The sequence below is a fragment of the Drosophila guanche genome, unplaced genomic scaffold, assembly GCF_900245975.1.
Source record: "Drosophila guanche unplaced genomic scaffold, DGUA_6, whole genome shotgun sequence".
In the NCBI taxonomy this organism is placed as follows: domain Eukaryota; kingdom Metazoa; phylum Arthropoda; class Insecta; order Diptera; family Drosophilidae; genus Drosophila; species Drosophila guanche.
Window position 1 is genome coordinate 1415825 of NW_022995749.1, and position 16759 is coordinate 1432583.

Consider the following 16759-nt stretch of genomic DNA (forward strand, 5'->3'; position numbering starts at 1 on the left):
AGTCGAGTCGCATCCCTGAACTATATATTTAAGCATCTGAGTGCTGTGCTGCTGGAACATCTGGTAATTGTTAAATCGCGGACAAAAATGCCTTCCTTTGTTCATAATCTTTGTGCTTCTGGTGTTCGTCTTGCAATTTGCAAATATCTGTGCGAGCCTGCACTTGGCTTTCGGGCTGTGATCGATCACATTTTAATGGATCCAGCTGCATCCCAATCTGCCTAATGGGAGCCACTCACTCATCTCCATGTCCACATAGTCCATCGCCTCATCCTCATCCTCCTCATGTCGCTGGGCCTGGACACAGCCAAAGAGGCGACAACTGCCCTTTGCAGGCATATTTCACTTTGATTTCTTGTTTCAATTATCTTTTCAAAATATAATCCGCACAAGTATGTACTGTGAAACAGACAAATTTAAATTTTACGCTCCACAAACCGACTCGAACATTGCGCTAATTGTCGTCGCTGCAGCCACATTTCGAATGGAACTGTCCGCACAGAGCCAGTGAGCACAATCAGAGATGGCCTAGGATTATGCCATTAATTAATTGATTAAAATAAGCGCCACTGTATTTGTCTCTGTGTGTGTTTGTGTGGGAAATATCTGGTTTAATTAAGTTTTGGTTTAAGCTTAGGATGGTGTCTTAAAGAACATTCTTGAGGCCTACTTCTGATTTCTGCAGACACATAAAAAGAGATTTATTTAATTGAATAATCAAAAAACTGAAGATAAAATAATCTAAGCGAATCCGCTTCAATCTTAAAGGAATCTTCACCATTATATGGACCATCCACAAATATTCCCATCATTCCGCGAATCCTCTTTTTATTGCTGCATGTTCCAAGTGGATGGAAACCCCCATACATCCATCCATATACTCGTATGGCTAAATAATTCATCAAAAATGTTCTTCTAAGTGAATTTGACTTATGCTCGCATGATTTTTATGATGATATGTGATGCTCGACGGAAGCGGGGGATGTCGCCTCTTCAGATGGAGAGGGGGACACAATTTGAATAAATGCCAACCGCCAGCCGGCAAGCGATGGGTGACACTTTACTTCTTTTTAGCAACAGACATAAATCAACGAAAAGCGAAACAAAAACAGAGAAATACGAGTATAAATGCGGGATTAAATGGACTGCGGAACGTTGTCCGCAGGGGCAGGGAAGTGCTATACAGGAGGGTAAGAAGTGGGTGCTATGGGGCAACCGGACGACACACAAATTAACCCTCCCCCTTTTTTTCGGGGACAACAAATAACTCAAACAAAAATAAGTATATTGTGTGTGCATATGCCCGTAGAGAAAACATGTGTAGAGGAGACCAGTCCAGACCCCAGCATAATACCATTCGCCTCATTGGAACCCCATCTACCAGAGAAACATACACACACATTGTGTGTGTTTGTGCATTCACATAACAATTATCATTTAATTATGTCAACTGTAACTTAATTATGCGCATACAATATCTTTTAATTTGAGGCCAGTTTTTCCTTTGGGTTTTGGTTAATTGTCCACTTCCTCTTGAGATTGCAGCATTCCTCTCGTCATTCACTCACGCATTCCCCCCAATTATTCACTCAATTGGTCATAACATTCGCCTCAACCCGAGATAAATCCTTTCTCAAAAGAAGATTATTCTTAACTGAAGTAAAAGCTGAAAAAGTCAACAAAGTGATGCAAGGCAGTGACAGATCTTGGCAGATATTAAAATTCCGATGGAGACATTTATTTATAGTCTGCGCCTGATCTCACGCTTCAACTCTTTGCTTGAAAACTGCCCGGCTCTGTTTTAAATCTAATTTTTCACATCAAGATTTGTATTAATTTAGATTTAGTTCACACTAGGCATTACTCATAAATGGTTTAAATTGTTTTTAGTTCTAGTTTCGTGGCCCCTAGGCATGAATCTGGCAGTTCCACTGTCCCACAGTTCTCCATCCACCGCTGATGTTCGTTAAATGAAAATTGTTGTTCTCATTGTCTCCGAAAGAGATCGCTCTCTCTGTCTCTGTCTCTCGCTGTGTGTGAGAATATTTGACAGCTGGACATTGGTCATGGGTCCAATGGGGGAGGGAGAGCGAGAGAACTGGGGGTATACTTATGGGGATGGATGGATGGTCAGTCAGTCACAACGATTATAAATGACATTGTATCTGATCTCGCTCTCACTGAATGGACCTGCATCTCCGAATTCTGGTGGCAATCTGTGCCCGGGATTTGGGTTCGCGAGAGGTCACAGATTTTGAACGAATTCTACTGTAATAATTGCAGTGCCCTGAAGGAGAATGAAAGTGATTGAAGTGCTCTACTCGAAAGTTTACAAAGAACTTTTTCCGAAAGTTCTCCCCTTACTGAAATCTCCTTCGCTGTTGACCCAGTAAATGGTGGAATTTATGTACTCATTGAAACGTCTAATAATGAAAACATTTAAAAACACATCATAAAATGTTGCATCCACCTAATGGTTCTTTCTACCCAAGGAATTTCCAGCTAAAAGCAAACATAAACAAGAATTTTGAAATTCACTTTTCAGCCCTAAAAACAGCAAAAGAGCAAAAACTACAGGCTACTACAGAAATGAGGCATCGAACAGTTTTCCAAGCCATAAACATAACGAAAACAAATACCAAGGAGTAGGAGTTGGTTGGGAGGTGGGGCACAGCATTTTCACGCTGCGTGCCGCGTCACGGATGGAGGGCAGAATACGAGAGTACATATCTTGGAGAATTCCAGGCAGAGTTATAAACTTTATAGAGACTGAAATCGAAGCGAAGGAACGAGTGAAGTGAAGTGAACTCTGGAATGGAAGTCGAGTGAAAGGGAAGTGGAAGTTCATAAAACGCAAAAACAATTCCCGGCATTTAGTTGCATGAATAGTTAGATGGTAGAGTATTCCCCCAAGCTCTGAATAATGCATAATGCATTTAAATGCTGTTTTGATACAACTGGGAGGTCCCCACCAGCAGGAGTGGGAGGAAAGTTTCTCTTCTCTGATGTTATTTTTGACGTTTTTGACATTAATGTTTTGTTATTCCCCGCGCTGTCGCTGTCATAAAAGGGCTTGTGGCAGAGACACAGACATGCGACTCACACACATGTTTTCGTGTGTAATTCTCGTATAAAAACAATGCTCCTCCCGACAACTCTTTTTACCCATCTATAAATATAGCTCCCAGATATATCTACATATGTAAATGTGTGTGGATGTATGGGGGGATCTGGGAGAATTCGAGGTATTAGGGCATTGAATAATTGTGCAGCAGGTGTCAAATGTCTTGGCTCATCCGTCAAGCTGAACCCGATTCCTGGTGGACTAAATGCTTTCTTTTTTCTAGAAAATTGTAATTTTTCAACACAAAATATTAAAAATGCCATAAACAGAGAGCTCAAATTCGTGTTAAACTCAACATTTGTGGTCTTATCAAAGGGGGGAACACTCACTCACTCATCCACCAACACTCCCGCTCTGTATGCCCTCTCAAATGTTGATTAATGATCGACCCAGTTGGAAAAGCGACAACTTTGTCAAACACTTCATCGGAGGCATTCCAAATGTTTCCCTCTCCCAAAGGTACCTTCGATAGCTGAGGTGTGTAGGAGCACCTATTTTTTAGAGAGGGATGGAAGCAGCTATTTATGTCACTTCGCCAGCCATTTCACTGATCTATGCATTCTGTGTGCCAATAAATGTCTTCATAAATTCGAGCCCCCACCACCAGTAGTGCCACACACCCATCAAGAGGAGGCGTCTCCTAATACAGTCATAAATATTTGGTTGGACGATTTCAAACAATACTCTCACATAATTTGACGACTCTTTTTAATGGCATTTACTAGACTTTTTTGGGAGGGTCTATTATAAAAGAAAAGTGTAATTAAAGTATAACTTTTAAGGGTTCATTCTGTGCCTTGACTTATTGTGAGCTTTCTGATCTGCTTATTAAAGAAAAAAGGAATTTATCCAAAAGACTTTCATTTGGGATTGTTTTTTCAACTTTTCTTTTCTTTTTCTTCAACTAAATTACTCCTAAATGACGGAAGCTTCAAGGTTAATAGACGTGGGTAAAATGCCCAAAATAAAAACAATAAAAGCACTTGCCCGCATTTTGCTGAAGAGTGTAACGAGAGTACTTCTTCTTTTTGGTTTTTTTTTTTTTATTTTACGGAAAACGTAAAAAATTCAAGCAACAGAAACAACAGAGACAACAATAATAACTTGACAATAATCGAGTCAAATTTTTCGTTTCCGTTTATTAAACGAGTGTAAGGGAGTAAGAGAGAGAGAGAGAGAGAGCGTCAGATATGTAAATATGTGTGAGAGAGGGTGCGAAAGAGTGAGCGAGAGAGAAAGAGCAGGCGCTGTATGTACATGTGTGTGTGTGTGCGTGTGTGTTGTTGTTTGTTTCCTGCATGCAATTTATGCTGCAAGCTTCGACTTAAACAGTCTTCTATGAGGGATTTCCGGTGCGTGCGTCGCGAACAGAACACAAAACAAAACAAAAATTGCGTGAAGAGCAGCAGCAAAGTTTATGGCGGCAAATAATGATTATTTATGCATGGTGCGCAAAGATTATCGGAAAAATAAGTGAAGTGAAAAGCAAATTTTAATTTTAATTTAAATTAAATTAATTTCCTTGCACATCATTGAACTTTATCTTGAAACAATTTTGTTACTTTGTTGTTGGTATGAGAAAAATATTCCTTTTGGAGCTGCTTCTTTTACTGCCTATTTTTCACGATCCTTTCTTCATTCTGCTTCTGCCGGGGGCAGAATCAAAATGCAAATATTTATGCTGCTTGCCTGCGGCACCTGCTGTTGCATGTGAATCTCTGGGGGTACGAAGGGGAGACTCTGGCTCTCCCCTCCTGTTCTTGCATTACCATCACGCACAGCCCTTTCAGTTCAATTCAATTTATAATTGCTGTTTGCTTTTTTTTTGCTATTTTTATACGCAACCACAACAGAAAGGCAGAAGAAACCGAAGAAACACACGAGTAATATGAATACTTTTTGAAGCCTAGTCGTAGGGCACGCGCTATGGGTCCGTCCATCCATCCGTCCGTCCCCTTCTCCTGGATGCACATCTGTGTTTTCAGGGGCAGCAGTGGCAGCTGCCTCGCCCTCTCCCTCTCGGTTGCAGCTCCCCCTTAATTCACGGCTTGGGCCCCTACTTTTTATGTCTGGCTTTTCTTTTTCCGCTCTTTTCCGTCTCCCTGTCCATCTCTTTTTGTTAATAATTAGAAAAGAATGGGGGAGAAAACCCGAGTCTAGACTGTTTTAAACGGAAATTCAATCTGTGCTCTATTTTTGAAGCCGTGTTTCCTCATCTGAGCGGAACACGTGCTGCAGACAGGACAGACAGTCCGTGCCCCCCAGCCGAGTGCGTTTTATTCCAAAATTGAGACACGTTCGGGAAGCAACTCGATTGCATTATTCAAAAATCCTTTGATCACCATACAAAAGGGATAGCATTTAATTGATGAAACCCCCACTTGAGGAATCCCTTTATCCCTCTACCTATGGATAGTGCACTTCTACTTGAAGAACCTCTAAACGAGGTTGCATTGTCTGCATTTTAAGTGCGCGTTTGAACATTCCGCTCAAATCAGTTTACCATTTGCATGCCTTGGTTTTCTAATTGGTTTTTAGCGTTCCAAGAGGATGCCAGAGCGATCCGTAAGTATCGATAAAGTATCTTCTTTGCCTGCTACTTACCGCAACAGAACGTTTCCATCTCAATGTTTTCCACTTGTAGCAGCATTTTGTTTTTATTTCACAGCACTATTCACAAATCAAATCATTATCAATAATCACAGAAATATTATATCAAACTGTTCTGAGGAGTTCTTTAGTTTTTTTTATGCGCATGCGCAACGCTTCAAACGTCAAGCTGCCACAGTCCTTCAATTTCAACTGGCAAAAGCTTGAGTCTTGACTTGGCTTTGGGCCTTCCTAGCCATTCGAAATGCCAAGAATATCAATGAGCTCTCTCTCTCTCTCTCTCTCTCTCCCCATTTGCTTCTCTCTTTCTGTCTTTTGCACACTCTCTTTGCACCTCTCTTTCGTGGATAAACAATGCAGTGGAAGATTATAAAATAATAAAAGTCAACGCTGTTTCTGTTGTTGTACGTGCCCGTGACGTTTAATCAACGCATTGTCCATTTTTAATAAGGAGCCCGAACTCCTCCTCACATCCAGTGCCGGGCCATAAACGGAATTATGGCATTTTAAGCGATCAACAGAGATCTGTGATTGCTTTTTGTCGCTAACTATCCCCGTACATAAATCCCCAACAACCCCTTCGAGCCATATACAGCGCTGCCCAACAGTTAGCATGGCAAACAAAATTAACAATAAATAATAACAATAATTTCTATAGCCATTTATATGGCAACAACATAAACTCCAGAAAAGGAAAACAGCACAAAAAATAAACCAAATAAAATTAATAACAATTATAAATGGACCAAATAATGCGATATTGTCTCTCGTAAGAGAGAAACTACTGCAAACTGTGCAAACTATTTCCCAAGAAGTTTACCAAGAGGAAGCAACTTATTTGTGAGGAATTGAGTTCTAAGAAGCATAGAGAAATCGCTAGAATTTCTGCAGAATTATTAATAGGGAATAATCCATAAAATATGTACATATACTCCAAAGCAACCAGGATATTCCATCTACAGGAGTGTCCATCTCTTAAATAGTCGCAGACAGCCACAAGTCCCAACAAGAAGCAAAAGGAAACTTCCCAAAATTGAAACGTGAGCAAAATTCAAGTTGTTTTAGGTACTTATTATCCTCCCAAAAATTATGTTAATTAACTTGTATTTTGCTGAAAAACTTTGGTTAGTATTTATGAATGCAACAGGTGTGGAGGCAGACATTTTGGTCCCTCAATAGGATACTTCGGGCTGTTTGATATGCGCAGAGGCAGCAGACAAAAGACCCCAAGCGAGAGGGGTCTAGGGAAGTGTATTGAACCCCCGAATGGATGTACACGAGTATGAGGGGTACAGGAGCCGCTGTGTAATCTGATGAGCAGATGTTCCAAGAATGGAAAACAGAAGCCAGACACAGCAAGCAGATGATTGGGGGAGCAAGATGCATAAACAAGTGCAACGATAAGCAGAACCGCCATAAGAGGAAAATGTAGTAGAATTTTCCGCTTCTGTTGCTGCTACTCTTTCTGACGTTTCTGACCTCAAATCACCTGCCACATTCCACAGCCACTGGAAGCAATTAAAACTGTGTAAAAAATTGATAAATGGCATATTGCCACGAGGGGGGGCTGGTATCTTCTTATACTCGTACCTCGTTTTATAAACTGAAGTACGAGTAAACTTATTATGGGGAAACGGCACACACACACACAAAATAAAGAAAAGAGAAGAAACATGGCCAAAGTAAACAGCAAAGTTGTGGAGGAGCTGCTGCTGCTGCTGATTCTTTGATGTATTCACTGTTTGTGCTGCCAATTTGTGAATACAAAGTGGGAGGGCAGAAGGAGGAGTACCAAATTTGGCCAAACGCTTGACTGGCACGCGCCATATGCTAAACAGTTGGACTCCACTGTCCCCCAGTGGGTGGGAGATGGCTCGCTACTCCACCTCCGTTTCCTTTTATGCTTCCGTGCCATTAACACGTTTGAGAAGCGAGACCACAAAGCCAAAGCCACAAGCCCCAAGACCCGATGTCTGTTCCATCAATTATGCAAAGTTCCGTTTCATATTGGATGTGCAGTTTTTCCAATTCCAATTCCAACTGCCACACCCCACATCGCATGGCACCACTCCAATTGGTTTATTGACTTCTGAATGGAGGAGACTCCCTTTTCCGTTTGCTTTAGCATTTGTTGCCAGCATAAAATATTATTGCTGCAATTTCCATTGTTGCCATATTGAAAAGCAAGCGGAAATGTATGTCTTTCCTCATTAACATACGACCACTGCTGCAGCAAACATTTTGACCGGGGGGGAAGTGCATTGAAACACCCACAAATATGGCAAAGTTTTAGTTTGTTTTTCCTCGGCCATCATTTAAGGTGTTACAACGGAATTGCATGTGGGTGTTGTGGGTTAATTGGCCCGAGGCCCCAAGTGCTTGGCTCTGATTGAATGGAATTGTTCAGATTTCCATATAAGGATCACCACAAAATAGATTGCCTTAGCGCAAAAGGAGGAGTGCGAAAAGTGGGTCAAATCAAATGTGGACTAATGGGAGTAGATGAATGATAATTAAGTGGATTAATAAGGCAAGGGAAATACGTTATTCTCAGGTGGGATTTGGCTTTAAAGGAAGTACAAGTATCCATTAAGGTAGCTGAATAAACATCAGAAATGGAGTGGAGTGTATCAAGTGTAACAATTGAATTCTCTTCGGGATCCCCAAAAAAAAAAACACTCAAACACTCACCTAGAAGCCATTTCAAGTGTCTCTCTTGGAGATAATCTTTCTGGGATTATCAGTCACTCCAAAAGTCTTAAATCATATCAAGAGTATTATCCATCATACATATCTCAATGTCATGAAAAGGGAAACCTTGAAAACGTTTTGATGAATACAAAATGATCGTGCAAAGAAGAAGTCCAGTCCTGAATGGATCATAAACCATAAACTGGCGACGATAACTAGGGAGGAGACTTGCTATATTCTCATACGATACATTGTATGCATTTGAGTATGTAGGATGGAGGCAGATGTTACCGCGTGTATTCCCATATTCTACTGGAATCTGGCATGCAGCGGCCCGCCTCAGTGGCATACATCATGGCGTGGAGGACTGTCAATGTCAGGCCAGTCACAAATGTCAGTCAGCGTCGCCTCATTACGATCCCCAGCGCAAAAACCAACAGAAACATAAGCCCAGAGGTGGAGGCGAAAGCGGAGGTGGAGTCGGCGTCTCTCTGGCGACTCTCTGGCGACAATCGATCCACCAACAAAACCCCCGATTACAATTATCACTTGTTTAAACATTGCAATGTTGTTAAATGCAGCAAGTGAGGCTTGAGGCGGCCCAGGGTATGGGAGGGAACATGAAATGGGGCACAGGGGCGAGTGCGAGAGTTCAGATCGATGGCGCCTGCCGGGCAGCAGGCAAACAGAGGAGCAAACGAGACGCTTAATATGCAAACGTGTGGCAAAGCTTCGAGGTAAAGGCTGTTCGGGAGGGTAGCTCTGGACTGACAGCCGCCAAAGTGCAAAAATGCGAACGCGAATCGAGGGCAGGGAGTACAATTTGCCAAACACTTTGTCTTTGTCTCTGTCAATGCCAGGGCAAAGCGGTAGAGAGCAGAAAATATTTGAGCGGGTATATTAGGCTACAGGGAAAGCAGTTATTTATAATTGTTTCATTTCTAACTTCTAAGACCCCGAATAAATAAATAAATAATAATTGTGTCGACTTACCTCTTCGTCGATGCGAGGTGCCGCGGAATTTGTTGGGCGAATGGACGGGCGGCCGTGGAGCCATCATGCTGGGCACCTCATCCGGTGAGCCCAGGCCCATCGATGTGCCTGAGTTCTGGCGCTGACGATCGCCCTGATGCTGCGACCAATTCCCAAAGGAATGGCGTCGGGCTCCTCCTCCTCCGCCGCCGCCACTTGGCAGCGTGTGATGGCGATGGGACTTGCTGCTAAAATAAGTAATGGAATGGAATGGCGAGGCGGTATGGCAACGATTAGCATGGAGTCAAACTGTCAACAGCTGCACGGCAAAAACACATCCTGTCACCGGCATGCACACTATCCCCAAGCCCATTCCCATCCCGATCTTGATCACTCACCTTGTTGGAGATGTCAGCGGATTGAAGACCTCGTCGTGGTCGTTGCCTCCCGCTCCGGGGCACTGGGAGCTGTGCGTCTCATTGCAGGAGCCGAGGCGTTCGCGGAACTCCCGCGACTCCGAGTGTGAATTGGACGATCGCTGGCGGTACATCTGCTGCATCGGCTGCAGTTCAAACGATTGCTAATGGGAGAGCGGAAGAGGGTGGAACATTAGACAAACACACCACAGGAAGTGGCACTGGAAGATATTTGTATGTTGCTGATTCTCCAGATAAACCAGAAATGAACTCCAACTCCCAACCGATCTACACTTACTTGCGAGAAGCCGCCCAGGGAGTTGAAGCTGCCGCGCGGACTGCCAAAGGCCATGGTGGCCGTTGTGTCGAGATTTGCGGATGTGATCAGACGCATCTGTTCCGGATTGGACACCACCATGGGCCGAGGGCTGCTGCTGCCCTTCGAATTGCGCCGTTTGAACAGCGAGAAGCCCCTGCTGGACGACTGCGAGTCGGGTGTCCGAGGGGATTTGGTGTCATTGCAGAAATAATACGGATTATCTGTGGGTTAAGGAGTTGGTTTTTGGAGGGTTTATATTAAAGAATTATATAGATTAGATTGCTTCTTCCTAGCACATAATCATAATAATAATAATATTGCTTATCAGTCCCAAAATTATACCTGAGAAAAAGGTGTTTGTATTATCCACAGTGACAAACATCTTGAGATCCTGTATGCAGTGTGCACTGCCGTGAAGTTTGATCTATTTATTATGCCACTCCCTACAATGTCTCTTCCACAATTTACTGCCTTGATTTGTGAGGCATCGGTTACTTTCACTACTGCGCATGCGCACGCGCCAAAAGTCGCACAAAAGACGCGCAAAAGTCGCGTAAAAGTTCCAAACAAACCCGAATGATGAGTGCCAAAAATGGCAAAACTCCCGTGGATTTCACTGTGTCCGTTTCACTGATTGATTGATTGATTAATAAACGCGGCAAAGTCAAGTATCGTAAATTTCAATTCAAAATTGATGTGATATCAAATTTGTGTTTGCTTTCCGACTTGGGACTGGGCTGGTTCGCTATTTGAGAAGTTTCAGTGGAGGCGCAACGCGTGCTTCTTCACTGACATCCCGAAACTGAATAAATTCTAAAACTTCAACGAGAACAAAACACTGCGCTGCCGCCTTCCTCTGTCCGCTGCCTCTGGACTGCTCTTCCACTGCTTTCCTCTGCTTCGCCACTGCTTTTCGGTTTTGGTTTTTATTTTCCATGCACTGCTTCTACTTCAATTCCATCAACGCGCGCCATGCCACGCACAGTGGAATTATTTGCACTATTTTGTGGTAATAATCGAAAAAACTCAAGTGATCTTTTAGCTCTATTCTACTACTAAAATCATTTTGAAACTATGTACTTATTTATGAGAGATGGCATTTGATTTTATTTTGCATATTATATTTACATACTTTTTAAATTTGTATTAAATATTTTCTAATAGCCATCAAAGCAATTAATCTTACACCTATTACTCATATTATTCAACTCTCAACATTACTTCCCTACATTTATACCAAGTTTTTTATGCTCACATCCCACTGTACGTTCGACTGCACGCAGTCGAAGAAGCAGCGCAGTAGTACCAGAAGCAGCAGCAGCATAAAAACAATCAGCCCTCTTGCTCGCACACTTACACACATATATACCCACACACGCATGCGAGATCAGTGTTTAAATATGGTTGCCACATTGCCTTACGTTGCGCATTGCACCCACTCACAACACAGCGTCGATCCCTGTCCTCTGCCACAGGGTTCGCTCTGCCTCCGACTCTGCCTATCGCAGGGGAAAACTCCATAGAGAAGGGAAAAACAAAACTCTATGGCGAAGGGAAACTCACTTTTCCTAAGGCACACACACTGTTGTTTTTGTTGTTGTTGTACCTGCGCATGTTTTTCATTTGCGTGCGTTTTTCGCATGATCAAATTATCATCGCCCTCGTCTACGTCTTCGCCATCGCCATCGCCTTTGTATGTTTTCATGATTTGGATTCCCATTCCCCTCCTCCCGCTGCAACTATCCCATGCCTCAATGTACCGTCATGAATTTTTGATGAGTTCCGATAGGTAAAGTATCAGAAATAGAAGTCCCAACGAACTCCGCTCCCCGTTTAGTATTCCCCACGTCTTATCAGTGTCAAAGTTTGAATTTCTATGCCGCGTGTTGTCTGTGGTTGGGTTCTCTTTCTCGTTCTCGTTCTCGTTCTCGGTCTCGGTCTCTTGGTTTCATGATTCGATGATGTCTTCTGTCATTTGTTGAAGGAAACATTTATGAGATTTTTTCGGTTTGTTTTTTAGACCATGAGGTCTAATAGTGTGGGATGGAATAGTGTGAGAAAGCGAGTTGGAGAATAAAATAAAATATAAATGGAAGAGGACCACGGAAGACTTACTCTCTTCTTGCATTCATATTTTCAGTTCAAAACATAACAAATGTCGCAGAAATTTTTGCCTGCAGTGTTCCCGCTTCATGCACATGGAAATTGTCATCATTGATGGGTGCAGAGACCAGAGACCAGAGACCAGCGCCGAAAATAGAAGACCATAATAAAAGGCGACATATTCCCGGCACATTAAGGGGAAGTACAGGAACTGCAACTCGAGAGTGAGAGCATCAAAGGCCAACACGAACACCCATTAAAGAGTGCAGCAATTGTGCTAAGGGAACGAACACATTTTCACTTTTGCCCAAAGGAAAACTGAAGTGGCAAAATGTGATCCGACTCCTGGGGCGACTCCATGTGGTCTGTCTATGGAATTCCTAAGTGGACTCTGGGCCTCTCTGCACAGGGACTGGGCCAACAAACCCCGTCCAACAGTAGACAGATGCACTGCACATTGGGACCAATGGAAAACTCGTAAAAAGTAAACAGAAATTGCACATTTCGTAGTCCATAAAGGCGAGAGGAGGGTTGCTCTTCGAGTGCCACTCCATCCGATGGGAGCAAGTGACACTGTATCTATGTATGTATCTCTGCTCTTTGTATCTGTGTGAGTGTGGCTGGCTGGTGGATGCAAATGATCTTGAACCTCATCTCGCCCTCGGGTACTTGCTGTCGATTGTTGTACTTGTGGAAATGCATTTGCCTGCACATAAATGTCAAATACTTGTCTTCGCCAGCACGCTTCACGTGGCACGGCACTCTTCTGGGACTGCTGCCGTCTGCAGTCTGATCGGGGAAGTGGGTTCTCCCTAGACGAGTCGTAAATCAGTAGTCGCTACTACTAGCTGTAACCTCTCTCCTTTGTCTAGTTAGAGCTCAAAGTGGAGCAGAGCAGCCTTGTTTGCCTCTGGTTTCCTTTCGGGCGCCATTTGTTGCACTCTCGCTGATTGTTCTATGGCGCTGACAGGTTAATTACTCTTTCTACCATTCCGTGCGAGTATGTACAGATCTCTGTAGCTTTGTTGTTCTCTAGGGTCAGTTTTGGCGTACTTTTATTGGTTTGGTACAAGAAAAGATTCAAATACTTGGATTGGGGTCATCAAATATCTCACGTGTGCCTCGACAAAAATAGAGAGAAAAAGTTGTACTCAAGAAAAATATGGATAAAAATTAAATTGAAGCAAATATTTGGAAAACATATACATAAATACATTTTTAAAGTTTCCAAGAAAATATTTGAAATGCCAGAAATTTCCTCAGCGAAAATGCTCACATAAATCTGGAAATAATTCGTGCATGCTTTTAGATTATATTTCAAATGATTCTCTCACCAATTGATCAACTATTACTGATACAATATTGTTCTACTTTTTCAGGCTGACGTGTTCAACTATAATTTAATTATAATCTGTGCTTATTATTCGATTTATATCAACATATTAAGGCAATCTCAAACAAGTCATTATTAAGCCATAAAACCAATGGGATTGATGGCTTTAAATGGCCCGAACAAATAATCAAACTTATAATAGCTGCAATCGAGTGGAAAGCCCGTGTAAGGAAAGTCTTAGGCCAAACAGGAAGCAGCCCAAAAGAGGGACTGGCAAAAGGGGAAAAGTGCGTAATTGTGAATTTTTGATTTGTTACATTGTTGTCGTAAATTGTGCTGCCATCGGCCTGACAAGACCTTCCTCAGTGGCACTCCCTATATTGCGTAGTTCAAATGTACATATACGCAGGGCTTGCACCATTCGGTTGCTACTTGCCACGAGTCGGAGGAATACTGCAGGAATATTGCTTGCAATGTTTTCATACACTTTCAAAGGGTAGGGCATAACGATTTAGCAAGTACTTTGTATACTATCAAATGTATTTTTTAAAAGATTATTACAGAAAAGACCACAAAATCCGACGAATCGATCTGCTAGAGTATTCTTCTCTTCGGACCTGAAAGATAACATTTCACTTTTGCTTATTATTTTTTTGAATCTAAATATTTCTCTCGTAGCATGCTCCTATTTACTCAGCCTTTTTTCATACGAACTCTGGGATAGTCATGCGAGTACGAGTATTCATACGAATGCGTACCACCCGCTTCAGCATCTATTTTCCCCTCGATGGAATAGCATTTTTGAGTCATTTTATGTGCACTACGAGTTTTCCTTCACGTTCAATTGAAATGTTTTGTTTATTATTTTCCAGTTTTTATGATTTAACCCCAAAGAAGGGGCACACGCAGGCACACGGCGAACAAAAGCAACACGAGGGCACAAAAGACGTAGTGGAGGGGAATGCGTTGCATGTCTGCCCGGAAGTTTGGCAACATGGCGCGACGCTGAATACAATCAGGAATACCGGGACCCCCATGATTCTTATTGTTATTATTATTAAAATTATTCATTCCCGATTGTTGCAGGTGCACACGAGTGGTTCCATGGAAAAACTTAACAGAAATCCATTTCCCCAAAAGATTTATCAAATTTAAATAATATTTTTATGGAATCAATAATGCGCTTGGGATGTAAAAAATGCTGGAAATAAGCTAAACTAAGGCTCAAAGTAGAAATGAGATTCGTATCCTACACATATGTTTTTTCCAAACATCATTAATTTGTCGTTTGCTTAGTTTTCTTGAGTTTTATTTATAATCGATCATAAAAAGGGCTCTCGTGCAAGTCTTTGGATTTAAAAACCCATAAAATGCAGATCCAAATATGTTATTTTCGTTTCCCGAAAAGAAAAACAAAAGTCCATAAAATAGTTGTGAAGAGTTCCGCCCACGGATTCAGGTCTGAGAGCAGCGGAAGTAAAGTGCCCTGAAAATTGAGACGGGAAGCCGAAAGGGACCACTCGACAAATTGAGGAAAAACAACTTGCGAAAAGGAGGATGCGACCAAGGATTTAGTAATTAAAAATTCCAAAACCGAAAACCAAATTTCGATAGTCCGCCCGATCGCGGCAAGGCACGTGTACTCCATGTTAATGTAGCGGCCACTCGAGAAAAATCCACAACGGAAATGCCAAAGAACAAGGAGATACGAGTATAACCACAGCGAGTATAAGAAAGGGATGTGTTTAGGAAGTGAAAGCAGGGGACAGCAGGGGAAGAGTGTGTGCGGGTGTGAGGTGAGAATCTCTCTACCTGGCAGATACATTTGACGTGAGAGAGTGTGGGCGAGTGGATGGCTACTGGAAAAAGGTGTCGCAGATGCCATCAGAAATCAAATAAACACTTTTATGATCTTTGGTTTTATGGCATTTGAGTGTTGTAGTTGTTGCTGCTTTGTGGTTGACATCCATGTAATGTAGTGATGGGGGATACCTATGTTAACCCGTTGTTGCCAATACTAAATGTTATTTATAAGAACTACCATGCCGAAAAGGTGTTTGGAAATGCATAAACGTCGCTCCACGTTCATAAATCCACGGGCAAGAGCCGCCACGCCGCCCAGACATCTGTTCAACAGATTTCAATTCCTCCATCCGTCCGTCCGTTCGCTCGTCAGTCTCTTCTACTCCTACGGACAGCTCTCTGGGCTTCGGGCAACAAAACAAATGTTTAATTATTTTCTTAATGGAAACTCGCACCGAGCACATGACAAGGTTCTCTTCCGTGAAAAACGAAGAAAAAACTTTAAAAAAAAAGAAGAACTGCTGTAAACTCCATTACAATCCCTCGTGCCATGTCCATATACCACATCTGCATATATCCATATCCATATCCATGTCCCTGTTTCCATCAGCATTCCCTGCTCCCCTGTGGAGCACGTGTCTTTTCTTTTTTTAACAGCGAAACTCTCTAGAAGGAAATCATGTACTAGGAAATCTTTGTGCGCAGTTGCTCGAAGGCATCGGGATTCCATCCCCTTGCAGATGACATAACTTTAGGGATGGATGCATTGTGGTTGCATTAAATTTGAAGCCCGACCACAGGTTGATGTTAAATGTCAATTGGCATACCCTGGAGGATCAGTGGTGCATTAATTACACCATCGCCATCGCCTTTGCAACTTCACTCTCGATCTTCCCCCGTCGCAGTTCCATTTTCCCCATTTTCTAGCTCCGCTGACGTTTATAATGATGCTGTTGATCTTGTAACGCTTTGCACTTAGGCTCGTCGTTTCTTTCAGTTTTTTTCTGTACAAACATCTATCTTGAGGCACACACGATCCCACTACCAAATTTTGATTTATTTGGCTGTGACTGCACTTGTAATACGAGATCTTCGGAGGGGAGTACGACCTACGACGCACAATTGAAGATGTTTCTGAAGCGCAAAGAATATATGGAGTTTTTATTTTTGGGTAGAGATTTGTATATTTGCATGCCAAATGTTAAGCTACGATAGCGAAAGAGATCTTTCAATATAGAATTCTAGTTAAATCTTGATCGCTTATGCTCCAAAAATTTCAACAAATTTCCCTCCGTGCATGAACTCTGGCCTAATGGTTTTCCTACTCAAAATGCTGTGGGCATTTTCTCATATGTAGCTGTCGACATAAATTTTCATTGTTCCCACTT

General features: G+C 42.3%; 1 protein-coding gene across 5 annotated transcripts in view; it reads right to left on the bottom strand.

Moving 5' to 3' along the window:
* The window catches only part of LOC117585037 (phosphoinositide 3-kinase adapter protein 1), a 30976-nt gene that overhangs the window by 5125 nt on the left and 9092 nt on the right, over positions 1-16759 (bottom strand). Inside the window, exons 1-4 of one of the 5 annotated variants that reach the window (XM_034274290.1) lie at positions 10475-10954; positions 10112-10353; positions 9796-9977; positions 9419-9642 (exon numbers count right to left, since the gene is read on the bottom strand). In XM_034274290.1, the coding sequence (XP_034130181.1) occupies positions 9419-9642; positions 9796-9977; positions 10112-10353; positions 10475-10514 (688 nt within the window). In that variant the 5' untranslated portion in view covers positions 10515-10954. Of the gene's footprint in view, positions 1-239; positions 414-5728; positions 5858-9418; positions 9646-9795; positions 9978-10111; positions 10354-10474; positions 10955-16759 lie in introns of those variants that run through there. The other 4 variants (XM_034274289.1, XM_034274291.1, XM_034274293.1 and 1 more) reach the window with 4 other exon arrangements.